Genomic DNA, 19619 nt, shown 5'->3' on the forward strand with positions numbered 1-19619 from the left:
TAGTTTCTGAGGAAAAAGCTCCCGGGAAGGTGTTTGAATAAGAAGGTCATCCAGAAAGGGGAAAAATCTGGATACCATGCAGTCTGCAGTATGACCAGAGCCAGACATTTGGTAAAGACTTTCAAAGCTGTAGAAAGACTAAAAGGCAAAGCAGAGAACTGATCATGTGAGGAAGAAGCATAGAACTGTCAATCTGAAGACAGGGTGAATAGGAATCTGAAGATATGTATCTCAGAGGTCCAACGAGACCAGAAAGATCTGAAGAAGCAATGGAAATGGGGACTTGAGAGATAACATTTTGAAAGAGAGGACCCTAGAAAAATGTTTAGAAAGGATAGCTCCAGAATGGGCTTCTAGCAGCCCTCATTCCAGGGAACCAGAAACATACTGTAATAAAACTCTGTGCCTCTCCACAGAGGAGGGAGAGAATGAATAGTTCCCTGAGCCGAAAGGTCCTGAAGAAAAGAAGAAAAAAGAAGTTGGCAAAGTGGAAGCTGAGGAATCTCTGAAAAGGGTGGAAGGGATTTCTAAACCATGAAGTAAACTCCTTATGTTACGTAAAGAACCCATGAACTGTGGTGATTGTCCTGTCCCATCTGGCAACCTGAGTTAACCAGAGAGAAGGAGGAATAGGTTTTGAAAAGCTCTTTAGCTGCAGAACCAGACAGATTCAGTGAGGCCAAAGGAGAATTCAACATTTTGGCTTTGATATCATCAGGAAGAAATTGCAACTTCATACCTCCCAACTGTACAGACGTTTGCAGAATGTACAGATTTTTGCCTTATATTTTTGGTTCACTTTTCTTAAAATTGCAATTTTCTGGCAAATCACTGGCAAATCATTGACTGTTAAAGTCAGAAAATAATGGCATACATCTGAATTTCAGACTTCATGCTCTTCTAAAAATTCATGCTAATGCAAAGCAATATTTAAAAAGTGTCCCTATTTTTGGGCCTTTGTCCCCTATTAGTTATGGCTTTGTCCAGATTTCTTGGTCTAGGAGGTTGAGAGGTATGATTGCAACCTAAGACAGGAATGCTTGCATAAAACAGAACCTGATGCAGCTGCCCTAGAAGATGCATCATCAGCATCATAACTTCATTTGATGGAATGTCAGGCCACTTGAGAAGCAGGAGTCAAAGAAATAGCAGAAGTCTTAGCTTCAAAATCACTCATGTCAGTCAAAACTCCTCCAAGCTTACACAGAAGAGCCAGCACATGCCTGCTCATACGAGTCTAATAGTTTATAACTCTGAAAGATAAGGTGGTCGAGGAATAAACCTTTTTCCCCATATTTATCCATAGCTCTACAGTTCCTGTCAGAAGGGAGAAGCTTGGAATAAGACAGCAATTTGGAAAGTTTATCTGCAGAAAGAGAAATGACTGCAGATCACAGCAGGGATTCTTATATAGGAAATTTGGAGCCTCAGGCACCTTATAAAATCTATCAGGTTTCATAGGTGCAGGCGGCTGTGCTGAGAAGCAGCAGAAAATGTGTCCAGAATGGTCTCTAATACAGGAGGAACTGCCAAAGGCTCGGGAAAATCCATTTGTAAAAGGGGGAAATACCTTTTCGGGACTTCAGAATATGGGAACGTGCAATAAAAATACTCCATCATCATCCTGTTTGCAATGGCGTCACCAAAAGAAAGCTCCTCAATAGAGGAATTCAGAAAAAAATCCATCCTCATCTTCTGACCTTAGAGCAAGAGAAGAATGAAACTGAGAAGAAAATGCTACAGACACCTCCCCAAAATCCAAGTCAACGTTTTCATCAGAAGAGTGACAATCCCTAAGCCTTTTAGCAGGAGTGGAAGAAAAAAGAACAGAAGGCACAAGTATTCCTTGGGGAGTGGGCTTCAAGGCCATAATGGCCTTAAAGCGACCCAGAGTGAAATCCTGCCAATATTTATGGAGATCCCTGGCTACAGGTGCTACATGCTTGGATTTCTGCTTTTTCTCCAAGGGAACCTCAGCTCTAACTAGCTTAGGTGGCTCAGAACACTGCCCGACTTCAATGAGGGAACCAAGAACCTCTTTCCCAACAAGAACCTGAGGAATCCTCCTTGGCCCTTGTGAGATAATCAGCCGGGGCTCCCCTTCTCATCCATATTGGATTATGCTCAACCTTGGCAGATGTGCAAGAAACCAACCACATGTTGGCCACCAACTGAGTCTCAACAGAGGTGGTTGAACATCCAGGCGGGCAGATTGAGAAGCCATGGTTCCCTCAGCAATTAGCTTCAGACGATAGTTCTCAATATAAACAGAAAGGACAAAAGGCTGCACAGGGTTTTGAGTACAAAAGCCTGACAAATATTACAATGATTATTGGCAGTGGTCTGCACCTTGGCTGAAAAGGCACTTGTCTATCTTTATGGGGAATCTGCCTCCCACAATCACATTTCTCCTTTCTGGGTGGCATTAAAAATGTAAACTAAAGAAGGAAAATGTCCCAATAGGATACTTATCTTCTGGTAGCTTGGTAGCTGGAACAATGTGGTGAAAGAATCAACAGACCAAATTTAACAAGTAAGGTTCGGACTGGACTGGAAGCAACGAAGTTCTGAGGATTAGGTGCCCTTGCATCACTTATGAACCTTATGTTCTGAACAAAGGACATAAATCTCATGTACAGTGTCTGGAAGGGTCTAAGGTTTTGGTATACTGGCCAGAAACATGGCTATCCTTAGTAGGATATCCCTTTAGTAAGGAATACTGCAACAGAGTTAAGAAAAGACATAAAAAAATATGAAATATTTTAAAGGGTTGACAAAAATGCTACAGGTTGTACCTCACAATTCAACCACCTCCTAACATGACCTTTTCGCAGTTCAACTGCGCTTTCGGCCACCCGGGTGTCCTGCAATTCAACCGTGTCTTGCAAATCGATCTGGAAAGGAGGCTGAAAAGTTGTTTATTGTTTCCTATTGTTGTGTTGTTTATGTAGTGCAGTTCTTTCTTTTAAGTGTTGCAAAGAAGTGAAGAAATGGGCCAAAGAAGAGTGATACTGGCAGGAAAAATAAATGGCTGAGCACGGAAAAGAAGACAAAAACATACATACAACTGAGAGAGGAGGTAAAATAGGATGAATAGCAAAACAGTATGGTGTGCCTAGGTCTACCATCTCAACATTTTGGAAAAATGGAGATGGCATCATGGATGCTAAGGTGTCAGAAGGAGGAACAAATGTTTTGGGCAAACACAGAAAAACAATTCATGAAGATATGGAGAAGATGCTTCTTGTTTGGATCCAGGAGTGGCAGATGAAGAGAGATCCAATAACTCAGACCATAATCTGTGAGAAAGCTAAGCTCATCTTTGAAGACCTATTAAAAAAAAAAAAAAAAAAAAAACTCCAGAAAGTGGCTCACAGCAAACAGAGGAATTTAAAACAAGTAGGGGATGGTTTCACAGATTTGAAAAAATTAAGTGGCATCCACAGTGTTCTGAAACAAGGAGAGGCAGCTAGTGCTGACAAAGAAGGTGCACAGAAGTGTGTCAAGGAATTTGAAGAATTGATAGAGAGAGAAGGCTATCTTCCAGAACAGATTTTTAATTGCGATGAAACAGGATTTTCCTGTAGAGATTGCCAAGTAGGAATTTACACAACCCAAGAAGTAGCTAGGATTTCATGTCACAAGTCCATGAAAGACAGGCTCACACTCCTCCTGGCAAGCAAACACCAGTGGAGACTTCAAGCTGAAGCCTCTGCTGGTTTATCACTCAGAAAACCCAACATGCTTTGGAAAAAGATTATGAAATCAAAAGTACCTGTAATGTGGAAATTAAACTCCAAAGCTTGGGTGGACCGATCAGTTTTCAAGGAATGGATTTTCGAGGAGTTTGCTCTAAGTGTCAAAAAGTACCTGACAGAGAACAATTTGCCAATGAGAGTTCTTTGTCTTCGGGACAAAGTACAGTTGTGTACACACCCTAAATGTAGATGTTCGAGTGTATTCACTGTTGCAGTCACCACATTTGGGTTATCTGCCTGCAGGTAGCCCTCAGCCGGCCTGAATACCAGAGTCTTGGGATTTTGGTGTCGGATGCGGTCACTACTTCCATGACGTCAGGTCGTCAGGGGTATAAGACATGCAGCCGATGCCATTACATCAGTTTTTCTTGCCCCAGATGTCAGGTGCCCCCAGTATAGGAAGCAATTATATGGTACAGAACACCCCCAGCAAAAAGCAAATACACATGGTATAAGATATGCCAAACCAAAAAGGATAGGTAGAAGCAAAGAGAAGTCAGGGGGCTGGAGGGAGGGTAACCAGGACTGCAACAGTGAATACACTCGAACATCTACATTTATGGTAAGTGTACACAACTGTACTATGTTCTTCATGTTTCACTGTTGTAGTCATCACATTTGGGTTGATTCCCAAAGCTAGGGAAGGGTGAAGGTAGTTAATAAGCATAAGGGCTGGCAATCAGGCCTTGTAAGACTGCTGTGGCAAATCCAGCTCTGGATTTAGAAAAGATAGGCAAGTGGTAATGCTTGGTGAAAAGTGTGTACAAAGTTCCAGGTTGCAGCTTCCAGGATGTCCCTGGTAGGGACTCTCCTGAGAAATGCTGTACAGGTAGATGTAGCCCTAGTGGGATGTGTTCTGATCACCTGTGGGGTAGGTTTCCCATTGTGTTTGTAGCAGAAATGGATGTAGTGTGCTATTCATTTAGAAATGGTTTGCTTTGAAATGGCCTTGCTCTCTGCCCCTGCAGCAAAGCTGACTATCAGCTGGTCATATTTTCTGAGAGGCTTAGTCCTGTCCAGATAGAACCTAAGCTGCCTGTGCACATCCAGTGAATGCAGGATCCTTTCCCCTTTATTCTGAAGATTAAGGAAACAAGTTGGCAAATGAATGGACTGGTTTAAAGCCACACTAGACACCACCTTGGGCATAAAAGATGGGTTAGTCCTGGGCAAAACCCTGTCCACATGGAAGATAATGAAGGGTTCCACTGCCATAAGGGCCTGCAGTTCAGACAATCATCTTGCTGAAGTGATGGCTAGAAGTAAAGCTGTTTTCCATGAGAGAAATTTTAACTCTGCTGTAGCAGCACGTTTAAAGGGTGGAAGCGCGTGAGCTTTTCCAATATAAAGTTAAGGTTCCAGGCTGGAGTGGAAGCTCTCCTGGGGGGGGGGGGGGGGGGTTAAATTTTTGGCTCCTCTCAGGAACTGTTTTCCCAGAGGATGAGAGAAGAGGGGTGGCTCAGTATTATAATGAGCTGAGATGGCAGAGGCATGAATCTTAACTGAAGAGAAGGATAGGCCTTTGTGGAGTATTTCTGTTAAGTAATCTAGTATGTGAGGTAAGCTGGGCACAGTTGTGTCCATTCCCTGGGACTGTCTCCAGGAACAGTATCTTTTCCACTTTTCCGAATAGGATTTTCTAGTACTAGGCCTCCTTGCTTCAAGAATGACATCCAGCACCTGCTTACTGAGGGCTACTGGTGATGAGTTCAAGGGATTAGCCAGGCTGCAAGGTTCATGGTCTGTAGCTGAGGGTGCAGAATATGGCCGGCCTGCTGGGACAGCAGGGAAGGAGTCTGAGGCAGGTGCCATGGTTGTAGCACCGTCAGACTGTGCAAAAGAGAGTATCAGTGCTGGCATGGCCAGTCTGGTGCAATCATGATTGTCCTTGGCTTGTCCTGTTTGATCTTTATTAGAACCTTTGAGAGGAGGGGCAGAGGGGGAAAGGCATTTGAGAGGAGGGGCAGAGGGGGAAAGGCATAGCCTGAGAGGCTTTCCCAGGTAAAGGACAGGGCATCCACTTTCCAAACTTGGCTGTGGGGAGTTCTGGTGCAATATTTGCTCAATTGATAGTTCTGAGGGGAAGCAAAAAGGTCCACCTCTGGTGTCCCCATCTGTTCCTCAAAAGCTTGAATATTTTTGGTTCCAGTTTCAACTCATGTGGGTCCATGAGATTTCTGCTTAAGTCGTCTGCCAGTAAATTTAGTTTGCCTGGCAGGAATTGAGCTTATAGATGCACCTGGCTGCTCAAGGCTGTGTTCCACAGAGCCATGGCTAGTCTGCAGAGTGAGTAGGAATGGGTCCCCCCTGCTTGTTTATGTACCACATAACTGTGGTATTGTCTGTCTTTACCAATAGTTGTCCTGGGAGAATAAGGCCTTGGAAGGCTGTCAAAGCATTCTGTACAGCTAACATTTCTTTTTGATTGATATGCAGGTGCTTTGCTTTGGGTTCCATTTGCCCTGAATGCACTTGCCCTGCCATGTGAGCCTCCTATGCATACTCTGATGCATCTGTTAAGGTTTGGGTGGCAGGGGGTAGAGTGAAAGGGAGTCCCTTGTTGTGGTTGCAGGCCTCTGCCCACCAAAGGAACTCTATCCTTAGGCAAGGAATGATAGGAATCGTTTCCAGGTCCTGAGAATGTTGACAACAGAGACCTTTTAGTTACCATTGATGTTTCCTCATATGCAGTCTTGCATATGAAATTAGTAGAATGCAAGAGGCCATGAACCCTAGGGCTTGCAGGATTTTTCTTGCAGATAGCTGGGTTTTGGTGGCCAGTAGATTGAAGTAGTTTGTTAAATAAATTTATTTCTCTGGAGTGAGGAGTGCCATCTGGGAAGTTATGTTCAAGCTTGCTCCCAGGAATACAATCTGTTGGCTGGGTACCAGCTGTGATTTATTTTCGTTGATGGTGTACCCAGTGAAGTTAGAAGTCTCTTTACAAATGCCAGGTGCTGAAGTAGCAATTCCTGACTGTCCGCCTGAATCAGGCAATCGTCCAAGTATGGGTAAATTTGAATTCTTCTTTGCCTGCAATATGCAATGGCTGGAGCTAGGCACTTTGTGAATACCCTGGGTGCAGTAGATAAGCCAAAGGGAAGTGCAGAGAACTGACAGTGCATAGAGCCTGCTCTAAAGCATAGGTATTTCCTTTAGGATTCCCTTATGGGGATGTACAGATAAGCTTCTTTTAAGTCTAGGGTTGCTAGCCAGGAGTCCTTGGCTAGCACAGGAAGCAGCTGTTGGAGAGTTAGCATTTTGAATCTTGGAACCACCAGAAAGGTGTTGAGAATAGACAGGTCCAAGATAGGATGCCAAGAGTTTTCTTTTCTGGGAACCAGAAACAGTCTGGAATAAAAGTCTTGTCCCCTTTGTTCTGCTGGCACAGGCTGAATAGCCTTGATACTGAGAAGAGACAGTACTTGCTTCTGGTCCTCTGCCCACTGGTTTGGGGAGAATTCTGGCCATCTGCTTAGGGTTGGGAGTGAGTGGAAGTGGAATCTGTATCCCTGGGAAACAATGTTTAAAACCCATCTGTCTTAGGTAATGTATTCCCAGTTTTTGGCATGCAGGAAAGTTTCCCTCCAAAAGGTGCAAGTACTTGGGCAAGGCTTGGAGGAGTTAAGGATAAGTCATTGTGCAATTTTACCATAGGATGTCGGCTTACTACTCCCTGTTTTGGATGAGGGAGCACTCCATTGCTTAGATTTGTGCATAACCTGAGACTGAAATCTTGGTGGTCTGCTGCCCCTGGGCTTGGACTGAGAAGACCTGTAAGGGACTGGAAAGGACCAGTTTTTTGAAGGCCAATGCCTACTGAATCTAGGTGGCTGTACTTGTAAGAAATCTTTAACAGTTTGCATAGATTTAGCTTTCTCCTCCATCCTTTTGAGGATTTCTTCTGCTTTATTGCCAAATAGACACTCTTGATTTAATGGTGCATCTAGTAATGTTGCTTTGACATGATCTGGCAAGTTCTGTTCCTTAAGCCAAGCATGCCTTCTAAGAACAGACCCAGTGACAGCAGCCCTGAAAGATACTTCTAAGGCATCAAACCCCACATTGCAAAGTATGTTTACCAACTTGGTTAACAGAATGCATTAACTCTTGTAAATCTTTGTGTTCTGCACAGTCAGGAATCAACAACATGTTTTGTTTAATTAGCTCCATAATATGCTGCTGATGCTTTAACATATGAAGCTGGCAATTTAAAGCCCTAATGGCAAGAGTAGCAGAGGTGTATACCTCTTTACCCCATCTGTCTAAAGCCCTAGAATCACTGTCCGAAGGGGTAGGATTTTTGGCAGTTGTAGCCTTAATGCCTTTAGGTCCCTGGGAAATGGTCTCTGGATCCGCAGTAGGATTCTTAAAAGGAATTTGTGTGAGTCAAGCACTCTATAGTACCTGTCAGGTTTCCCTGGGAGCTGGAGGCAAAGTATCAGGGGTAAGGCTGGATTCCAAGAAGACATCATCTACAATTTCTAGAACAGGAGGGATAGCTAGAGGCCTGTGCTGAGGCAAGCTTAAAAATTCCCTGAGTCTCTTTTTGGACTGTGAGTAGTCCTGGCTCTCCCAGTGGAAATGCTGTCTAAGGGTGTGCAGGGTTTCACCAAAAGAAAAATCTTCTGGAGAGGAAGCAGAGGAAATGGAATCCTCTGCATGAGAATCCTCATAGGTAGATAAGGGTATGTCCTGGTAATCAGAAGGATCAGAGTAAACAGATTCCTGATCAGAAGAATCAGAAGGAAAATCAGTTCTTGGTCTTTTTGAGAGGGAAGGCTGACTTTCCCTAATTAAAGTAATGAGGTACTCAGCCATTCTAAGCATTTGTTTTTGTGGCATGTGGGCCTGAGAGTGCATTTTGGTCACTGGTTTCCTAGGCGTAGTGCGAACTTTAGGCCACAGAAATTCAGTATTTTTGGTTTGAAATAAAGTTGTCTGTTTAATATGAAAATCGGAAGGCCTGAATACACCCTCAGAAGCCGGTGCCTGCACAGCGGCTCCGGACCTATCCAAGATAGAGACATCCGCAGGTTACATAGTCGAAGAAGCATCTCGTGGCATACCGGACTTCAAATGGGTCTCAGTAGAAGCCTGTGAATCTGTAGATGCGGGTATCAGGGGCTGCAAAAGCACCTTACCGAGTACTGTCGGATTGGCGACTAGCTTAACAGAAGCGTCATCGGGTGCTTTGGACCTATGCGGTCTGTCTCTGTCTTTATCCTTACATTTTTTTGGAAGATCAGTAGTCGGATGGCTTATCGAAGCCATTTCGGAGTATGGAGATCGAGAGCGGAAGAATTTAGCTACAAAAATTGCCCGATGATGAATAGTTTGGGTATTGAAGAAGGCAACACCAACCAAGAGTGAGGGATGTTGTGGTCTGGGCCAAAACAGGTGACGGAGTAAGAATGAAAATCTCTGTGAGGGATTTGCTTTCCACAGGCAAGACAATTATTAATTTTTTCTGACATCGGTTAGAGCAAGAAAAAAGGATCCCCAACGGGGTACTTACCTTTTAGAAGACTTCAGGTCTGAAACTCAAAAATTAAAATTTCAGGAGGCGGCCAACTGGCCCTTGCGAACTGCTTCTGCTTTGGGCACCGCACAGCAAGAAAGACTGATGTAATGGCATCAGCTGCATGTTTTATACCCCTGATGACCTGACGTCATGGAAAAAGCGACAGCATCCAACACAGAAATCCCAAGACTCTGGTATTCAGGCTGGCTGAGGGTTACCTGCAAGCAGATAACCCAAATGTGATGACTGCAACAGTGAAACACGAAGAACATCACCTCTGCCCACTCACTAGAGTTAGAGGAAATTCTTCAGACAGACTACGATTTCATCAAGGTTCAGTTCTTGCTTCCCAACACAATTTCTCTCATTTAACCTATGAATCAACAAGTCAATGTCTGCTTCAAGAAGCTCTACACAAAAGCACTCTTCTCAAAGCTCTTCAGTGTGACCCATTCTTCAGATAAAATACTGAAGGAATTCTGGAAGACTGAGTAAAACATTCTTCATGCCATATCATTCATCAAAATTGCCTGGGAAGGAGTTTCGCAGAAAGCCTTTCATGCAGCCTGGAGGAAGCTGGTTCCTTGTTTTTCCCAGGTGAAACTGTGGATAAAGCAGCTGAAGTGCTGCAAGACATCGTTTCCACAGCAGAGCACCTGGACATAGGGGAGGTGGATGAGCCAGATGTGGAGGAAACAGAGCACGTCACTGACCCTCTTTAAGCGCAACCTTGATGAGTGGATGGGAAACCACAAATTTGTCCCAGGTGTTCCACCTGTGTTCCTCAACGACAGGGGTGATAGGTGCTGACTGAGGTTTCTTTTTGGGGATAAACTCTTAGCTAGGCTTGGAAGGGCCCCACATTAGCCTAGTAACCTCCTATGATCCTATGAACTGCTACAAGATCATGACGACAAGCTCACAATGGAAGAAATTAGAGCACTTTGCAATGAACAGTTCAAAGAAAGAGAAAGGGAAATTTCTTCTGAAGATGAGGATGCCACGGAAAATGGACTTATGCCAACAGCATGCATTAAAGAACTTTTATTCAACTGGGAGGAAGGTTCAGGCTACAGTCTTGGAGTGGCACCCCAAGACAGGTGATGTCAACAGGATGACGGACTTGTTTAACAACATAATCATGCATCACTTCAAGACCATCCTGAACAAGAGGGAGAGACAAGTTACCCCAGACAAACTTTTTTCACCTACACCTAACAAAAAACAGAGGGAACAGGCAGGACAGGGTGAAGAAGACTCTCCTTCCAACAACTAAAGACTAAGTGGACTCTGTAAATAGTGTAAAATATGGTGACTCATGTTTACTTTTTGGCATGGACACTAGTGTGGCTGGACAGACAGAATGGGCACAAGTGTATGATGCTGACTCAAATGAATGAATGAGCCAGGTAGGGGAGCCACTGAGGAAAGTCCAGGAGAGGGGTTAAAAAAAACAGACACACCAGTATACATTGTATTGTGTGTTATTTCTTAAGTTATAATTTATATCACATTACAATGAACTAAATAAAACATTAATCATAATCAGAGACAACGGATATTAATTTCATAACTGCTATCACACAATGATGTAAACAGCATGCATTTTAGCTGGACAGGAAAAATCATGCATTTTAGCTGGACAGGAAACATGTTAGCCTGCATTCTTAGATGGATACAACATCAAATAAATTTGTATGCGACATGTGAACCATAGTTTTAGGAACGTACAGTAGTCCTCCATTCCTCCTCCATCCCTCCTCCACATCCTCTCCTCCATTTATGAGTTGTTATACACTTCAAATCATGGTGAGCTACATTTTTTTAGTGTATTTTTAATTTTGTTTGAGTTGGGAATGAATTAAACCATTTTCCATACATTTGCATGGAAAATGGCATTTCGCAATTCAATCGCCATTATGGAATGAATCAAGGTTGAATTGTGCAGTACCACCTGTACTAGCAGTACAAAGATCACAGCCAAAGTGGTCTTTTGACTGAAGCACTATTTTTTCCTTTTTCTTTGTGTGTGTTAATAAGAACTCAAGTTAATTTAGTCAGTGTTATTTACTTTACTTCAAGTCATTCTGCATAGAATAGGAAGTGAGCACATACTTTTGCTATATAGCAGTGATTAAGTTAATGTTTATTTAAAGTTATCTATTTATGTTAAAAAATTAGAGTTATGACAGCTATGCTCTCCAGTTCTAGATTACAGCTGAAAAATATTTTATTATATACATAGTTACGTAGACAGTATAATTGGGCTGGGTCCCTTTTTCTGTGGGGTTTGCTGAAGCAATACCCATTAAAGTGACTTGCTCAGAATCACACAGTAGGCAAATGGAAAATGAAGGACTCAAACTCAGGACTACAGGATAAATGTCAAAGCCTTAATCCTTTGCACTAAATTTCTGAAATGATAATGACATGCTTAGCTATACAGACAGAAAAAAATGAAACAAATTTACACAACATATTTTCCTCGTAGTTACAGGTACTCTGATAGGAGACACAGGGATCTGTTTTTAAGCTGAAAAATACTACATTATTGTTAAAAATCTTAATGGGGTAGATGCGCTGTGTGTGTGTGTGTGTGTGTGTGTGTGTGTGTGTGTGTGTTTTCTCTGATTAGCAACTTACCAAGCCTTTACTGCAACAGAAGGCACGTTTAGATTCCAAAGAATCTACTTTGCCTGTAATACAGTATCTGGGTGCTACTGTGACTAATAGCAGCTATATGAAGTCTGAATTCAGGAGTGACTCTATTTACAAGACAAGTGGGAGATTTATAGCAAAGATGCAGACGTTGTGGCATATTCAACATGAGATAGTTTCAGGAAAACACACAATGGGCTGTTACTTGATCTGTATGTGGAACCCAGGAATGTGACCACCTTAGATATGGAACTCCAGTGTGTCCTCTGCTGCTTGGAACACAATGCTGCATGAACTCCCCTGTAACAGCAAACAGTTCTAACTACCCCCCCCCCCACCAAAATTATTCGAGAATTCTGCTAAACAAATAAGCATTTAAGTGAAACACGGATTAGTGCCGAAACATCAATTTTCTCAACCATTTATATCAAATGATTTAAAATTTCAGTTATCTTTTAGATGATTTTTGTTCATCATTTTTGCACCATCAAGCCTCTCCTCAACTTGATACAGCTCATTCAATCTCCTACCTTGAAATTTCACCACAGATTACGGTAAGTGCTGAGCCAAGAGGACCATCTGACACGCAAGTCATGAAGCTGCTTATTGTCACTGCCAGCATGCTGGCTGTGAGGAAGTATTTTATGACCTAATGGCACTTTGGGTGGGGGATGTGTAATGCATGCTACCATGGAAGCTTGCGATACCTTTTTTGTGTGGGTCCATACTCCCGTATAGCCACTATGAAGGCTATCACCTATTGGTGGCTTAGTGATCCTAATGCTCCCCACAAAACTGCAGGTTAGTATGCCCATCATCCATTGTCAGTGCCCAAACTACTAATCGAACTTGGGCCACCTGGGTCATAGTCAGGTCTATATCCCACTACATCACTACTACGGACGACAAATTTCTGACATATAAAGAAACAACTACAAGAAACAAAGAGTTGTACAAGGTAGTTTTAGTAGTGACCTTTCTAAAAAGTACATACTAATTAATCCACAAAAATGCTGAATAAAATGCAGTTTTGAATGTAAGCATCATAATCAAGCAAACATAAAATAATGTGACTTACAGCCTTCTTGTCAGGTTGGCTTGAATCATAGTCAGCTGTAAGATCCCGGACTCCTGTAACTTCAAATCTACCACAGATGTTTGGGTATGTACTCTTTCCATTGTAATTTCGGAGCCTTTCAAATAATGCTTTTATTGTATTTGGATCATGGCAGATAAAATATGAGGCCTGGGTAATATGGTAACCATACCTATGAAGAACAAAAGCAAAAGCACTTCTTTATGAAAAAGGAAAGAATCGTGGGACTTCAAATAACAAAAGTGAGTTACACTGTGTAACACCATAAAATGTTTCTAGCCATCTGTACAGACAATACTGTGACTTCTTAGGTGTTAACCAAAAGTGGGTATGAGTTCTTTAAATCATACCTCTTCCAACTTGTATTTTATTAAAAGGAACCAAAGGGTCTACATTACAACCTCAAAGTTACTGAACTTCGAATATGATATAGTCGACACCATATCATTGAAGTTTGGTAACATCAAATAAGTAATAAAAAAAATGAAAGAAACAAAAACTAATTGCTGTAAGCAGGGGAGACCCTGCACCTCGCTATAATATACCAACTCCGAGATCGCACTACAGTGTAGGAAACAGATATTTTCCATTTCCGCACTGTAGTGCACTGAAGTGTGATCTCGGAGTTGGTATATTTAAGTAGTGGGGAGTGCAGGGGGGGCTTGCCCCCCTGCTTAAAGCACTTAATTCTTCCTTTACCTATTTGATGTTATTGAACTTCGATGGTATGGTGTCGACCATATCGTATTAGAAGTTCAGTAACTTCAAGGTTATAATATAGACCCAAACCAATTACAGAGTGACACAAACCAGTGGAGGTTTTCTTCCCTTACCACTCAAGGTGCCCTGTACTCCCAACGGTGCAAACACAGGTATCTAAGCTTACACAGAAGAAGCTGTGCTATCTTCATTTTCATTGTGTCTTGCTACACCAGTATATAGACTTAATACACTCAAGATGAATAGCCTTGTTATGGCATGCAACATACTGCCTGTATTAAATGGTTTCAAACTTCAGGGTGATGAAGACAGTTTCAGTCTTTCTACTGAATTATCAGCATCTTCTTTGAGAAGCACAGAACATAGAGACCATGTAGTCCCATCTAGGAATCTACTTTGAGAAGGCATTTTAGTTTGGTCTACTCTGACAGGTTCTCCTATATCTCATTGACAAACTTGAGTTCAAAGCCTAATGCTCAGTAAGCTCAAACTGGACAAATTCAAATACTCACAATCACAAATGACAGTTTATCTCATCATCAGTACAAGTAATGCAACATTGTTAAAATATGTTTTTGGGGGAAGCATGACATTGCAGTTATGCAAGTAAACTTACCATAACAGTAGATGTTTGAATAGATCACTGCTGCAGTAGCCTAAGCTATATGGGATGTCCTGCCAAGGATCAGACCAACCATAGTACATAGTTTAGTACTAAGCTAACTGCCCTTGTGAGCCATTTTAAGCCTAGCCAATTATCTCTTGTGAGACTCAAACCCTGCACCTTGTGTTTATAAGGCAAACACCTTAGCCATTAAGCCACCCTCCCAACCCTTTAAGCCACCCTCCCAACCAGCCAGCAACCAAAGCTTTACGGTACTTTTCTTGTATGCTAACCAATGTCCTGCACAGGAGAAGCAGAAGAAGCTCAATGGCTAGGGTGTCAAAACTTCAGACCTTTCTTTTCCCAAAAAAGGGATGCTAGAACCCTGACCAATAGGATCTATGGATCCATACCAATAACAATCTTATACCTTTACATAAAAATTGGGGGGTAAGCAGCTACTGAAGCAGTTATCTATTTGGGCAGCTACCATTAAGATAGGTTTATTTACACGACTGTACTATAGTCATCATTAGATCACTGCTGCAGTAGCTTAAGCTACATGGGACACGTACCAGAGCTTAGAAAACAAGGAAGAAGAATGGTGGACTAGAGTCCAGGGGCCCCAGAGAATAATCCTAGCAAAGTCTGCGGTCAGCTCTAGGAAAAAGAAAAACATCTAGTCTGTAGTGCTTTGTAAAGGTATGCACAGAAGATCAGGCTCTGGCCCTTTGAAGCTCTCTAGAATCCACCTCTTTCCAATAAGCCACAAAAGTAGCCAGAACCCTGGAAGAATGGGCTCTACCTTTGCATAGAAGTGACTTGTTAAGGTGAATGTAACAAAAAGCAATAGCATGGGGCAACATTCAGAAACAGACTGCTTAGGCACTACTTGTTCTTGTTTCTTACTTTCGTAGGAGACAAACAGCTGATAAGCAGTCCTGAAGGTTTTAGCCTGTCAATGTAGTATATGAGCTGCCTAAAGACATTCAGATTATGTGAAATTCCTTCTTCCTTAATGTTTGTTCTGAAACAGAAGCAGGAAGATAAACAGCCTGAGTTAAATAAAGTCTGAAAAGACTTCAGGCATAAAGGAAGGATTTGTTTTTAAAGAAACTCTATCCTTGGAATAACTGCTACAGGTATGACTAAGAGCTTGCAACTCAGATATTCTTCTTGCAGAAGGCAGAGCGATGGGTAATATTATTTCCAAGATAAAAACTTGGAATCAGCTAACTAAGCAAGTCCAAAGGTAACAGTGTAGGTTTCCTCAACACAAAATTAAGACCCCCAAAAAGCAGGCACACGTGTTGTAGGTAGGTGGCTATGTAAAACCCCTTTCCAAAAATTGTTTCACTTGAGGTAAGGTAGAAAAGAGGGATCTCAGTGCAGACAAGCAGATATAGTAGAGAGGTGAATCTTGATGGAGGAGTAAGAGAAGCCAAAGGATAATAACTCACATAAATATTGTAGAACCAAAGATGTCTAGGCCTTAATGAGACATGGTTCTACGAATGGAGCCACTTAGAAAATATTTTTCATTTACCCAGTTATGATTTTCTAGTTGCAAGTATGCCTCCTTTAATATGTACTGAAGGTTTTCAGAAGATGGTGCCAAAATGGTCTCAGGATTCTATCACCCAGGTAGTCAAATGAGGGGATTGAAGGTTGGACCATATAAAAACAACCCGTCTTGTGCAAGTCAATTTTGTGAGGGAGCTTGTAGTAATTGCATATGGCCATATTCAAAAGAAGGAAATGAATACAGTGGAGCCTCCACTTACCATAATTGAAGATGTTCAAGTAGATTAATGTAGCAGTACTAATTCTTGGGTCTTCCTGCTATGCAGAAGTCCAAGACCAGCCTGAATACTAAAGTCTTTTCCTCATCCCCCAGCTACATGATGTCTGGACATCAGCTGGAGTCACTTCCAGGCCTTTCTTGTCTAGGCTAAGGAGTCTGATGATCCTGGAGTAAAGCACAACCTTCCCAACTGTCTTAAAATTCAGGAACCTTGACCTAAAGGGAAAAAAATAAGGGACCCACCCCAAGCCAAGGTCTAAAGGCTAGAGAGAGAAGGGGGGATAAGGTGCTGCAATGTTGATCTAAACATCTACAATTATGGTAAGTGGACTCACGACTATACTATATTTATAATAGTCGGTGTTGCAGTACTAATTTTTGGGGAGACTCCCAGAGCCTCTATGAGGATGGCTGGACTGGAATAGTATCTGATAACAGTAGGATGACAGAAGCAACCCTAGCTCTTGCCGAGGAGATGGACCCAAGTTGGTAATGCTTACTGGAAGTGTGGACAGATGACCATATGGCAGCCTCTTGAATGGCCTGCATTAGTACCCATTTTAAAAAGGCAGCAGTGGTAGTTTTACGCCTGGTGGAATGAACTCTGACCTTACCACAAAGCTGTTTATCATGCTGAAAACAGCAAAATGTGATGCAGTTTGCAATCCATTTGGAAATGGTTTCTTTGATCACTTGTTTACATTATCATCTGCAAAGGCTACCAAAAGCTGGTGTGATCTGTTTGTGCTTTTTAGGAACCAAGGCAACTTCCTTATATGTAGCTTTACAAAGGGGATCATTATAATGTAGGAAGCCATGTAACCCTAGGCCCTGAGGAATTCTCTTGCTGAGATGACATGCTTGGAAAGCACATGTCTCTTAGATAACTTGAAAGAAAAATTCATTTTTCCTCCATGAGGAAAGCCTTCTGTTGCACTGACAGTATGACTGCCCCCAGGAAAGTAATTGTTATGCTTGGGTGGGGGTATGACGTCTGGTGCTTGATGGTCAGATCCACCTTCTGAAAACAATCCATAGTGACTTGCAAAGTTGTCTGGAGTTCTACTGGGGAATTTACCTAAATCAGACAATCCTCCAAGTAAGGATGGATATCGACCCCGTGTGTCCTGCAGAAGGTTATGACTGGTGCCAGATGTTTGATGAAAACACTTGGAGCAGTAAATAGACAAATGGTAAGGCATAAAGTTGGTAAATCCAATCCCCCTGCCTGAAAAGGTAGGTATCTCCTGTGATCCTGGGCTACAGGAATATGAAGGCAGGCATCCTTTAAGTCCTGAGTCAATATCCATAACTCTTAGACAATTGGGATGTAATTTTTTTAAGGTCTTGTAACTTTTGCCTCCAGGTATCTTCTTTTTGGGAACAAGAAAAAGTTACGTGTAAACACTGTGCCCTCTTCTTTTTTTGGGTACTGTTTTTGAATAGAATCCCATGGTAGCAGGTATTTTACAATGGGAGGCAGAATATTTTCTTGTTTTTTTGGGGGAAAGGGCATCCCTAGAAGTTTTTTTCCCCCCAAAAATTAGATGCCATAGCTTTCATTTATGATTTTTAATACCCATTTGGCTTGAGTCAACTCTTCCCAATGATGATAAAATGAGGACAGTCTTCCTGGTGTGGGGTGGAAGAGGTGGGGGGGTGGGGGTGCTGATGATATCTCCCAGGTCTATAGCTTTGCTTAATTTGACACACTCGTTGTAATCTGGGGGTTTTCTCCTTAATCTGACTAGTGCTTTCATGTTTAGGTGGAAAGGGCAAGACATGGAGAGGTAGTTCTTACTGTATATCCTGGAGTGACAGGCATGTAAAATTCTTTGACAGACTTCAACTGTTCCCTTTTCTTATCCAGTTTGTCAAATACTTGCAAAGCAGTGGGTCCAAAAATGAGCTCCTTCATAAAGGGGACATCGAGGAGTTCAGCTTTTACCTGGTCTGACAGGGGATGAGCTCTCAGCCAAGCATGTCTCTCGGTAACTGACCCCATGCAGCCTTCCTGGATGAAACATCTAAAGTGTTATAGCCACATCTGAGTGTGTCTAGACAGCTGGAGAGTGACATTGCACATATCCTGGTTATCCCTCTGAAGGCTTTTGTGTGGGATCCCCTTTGCCTTGGATTTAATTTGTTCCTGTAATGACTCAAGGTATTTGAGCATGCGGAATCAGTAGGTGAGAATCCTCATGGCCAGGGTGGCTAAAGTTTAAATTCTTATCAAATCTTTCCAGTAGTCTACTCTCTCTGTCATTTGGAAAGGGATTTTGGAAGTAATCCCAGAAGTTCCCTTGGCCGATTCTATAGACATCACTGCTAGATCTGCCACTGGGTTTTTATAAAGGTTGCTGTTGTTGTTGTGTCTTTCGGCTTTTCCCGGTTAGGGGTTGCCACAGTGGGACTCCGGTCCGCTAATGATTGGCAGTAGATTTTTATGTGCTGAGTTGCCGGACCTAATGCACAACCTTCAACGAAGGTACGCCCATTTATGCATGTTTCCACACAGAAGATGCTCTAGCTGAGAATCGAACAGGACAACATCATACTGTGAGGCGACAACGCAACCACAGCACCACCACCGCTATAAAGGTAATTATGGGATTCCAGCACTATGCAGAAGTGGTCACATTTCCTAGCAGTGGGGAGGAGAGTTAGGGTGCAATGATATGTCCTTGAACACATCATTCAAGACTACATGAAATGGAGGAAACACCAAAGGTCTAAGGGTGGGAAGGTTCACAATTATTCATACAGAATTTGAGCCTTAGATAATTCCCTAGATTTATAAATGAAGGTTTTCTTCAGCCTATGAAGGGTGTTTCCAAAGGATAAATCCTCATGAGGTGAAGCTGAGGACAGGGTGTCATCAGAATCTTCATAAGTCTGATGGAGAAGGTGTTTTGGTAAGCTAATTCCTTCTCATCTCTGACTCTGAGGAATCAAAATCTCCCTGGGGGAAATGTCCCTCTTTCTTTTCTCAGGGGACATTCCTGACACCAGATGTTTTTGCAGGGTGGGTTGCCTGGTCCTCATGAAATCCATGAAGTCCTAGGCCAGCATGATCAAGTCCTGTGAAGAGACAATAGGCTTCAGGTCATGGGTGGGCAGCTGTGACTTCAGTCTGGTTCCAGGATATATCCTCCCCAACAATAATCAAGGGGATAATACCCTCACTTTTGGACATACTTATCAAATGTCCAGATTTTCACAGAATGTTCAGCTTTTTGTCTCATTTTTGTCTGTCCCTTATATAATTTGTTGTTCTCTGCCCAAATCACAGAGGGTAGAAGTCACTAAATGACAAATTTGAGTTTCAGACTTTATATCCTTCTGAAAATGTAAGCGGACATAAATCCTGTTATTCCAGCAACTTTCTAAGAACAATATTTAAAATCTGTTTCCATTTTTGAGCCTTTGTCCCTCCATTACTTTAAGCTCTGGTT

At 42.3% G+C, this 19619-nt stretch overlaps 1 protein-coding gene across 1 annotated transcript in view; it reads right to left on the reverse strand.

The window, feature by feature from the left end:
- PGM2 (phosphoglucomutase 2) overlaps positions 1-19619 on the reverse strand; it is an 819165-nt gene that overhangs the window by 168985 nt on the left and 630561 nt on the right. Inside the window, exon 12 of the mRNA XM_044062144.1 lies at positions 13019-13208. Within this exon, the coding sequence (XP_043918079.1) occupies positions 13019-13208 (190 nt within the window). The remainder of the gene's footprint in view (positions 1-13018; positions 13209-19619) is intronic.

This window comes from Protopterus annectens, chromosome 2.part1 (genome assembly GCF_019279795.1).
Source record: "Protopterus annectens isolate FY-2018-M chromosome 2.part1, PAN1.0, whole genome shotgun sequence".
Taxonomy (NCBI): domain Eukaryota; kingdom Metazoa; phylum Chordata; order Ceratodontiformes; family Protopteridae; genus Protopterus; species Protopterus annectens.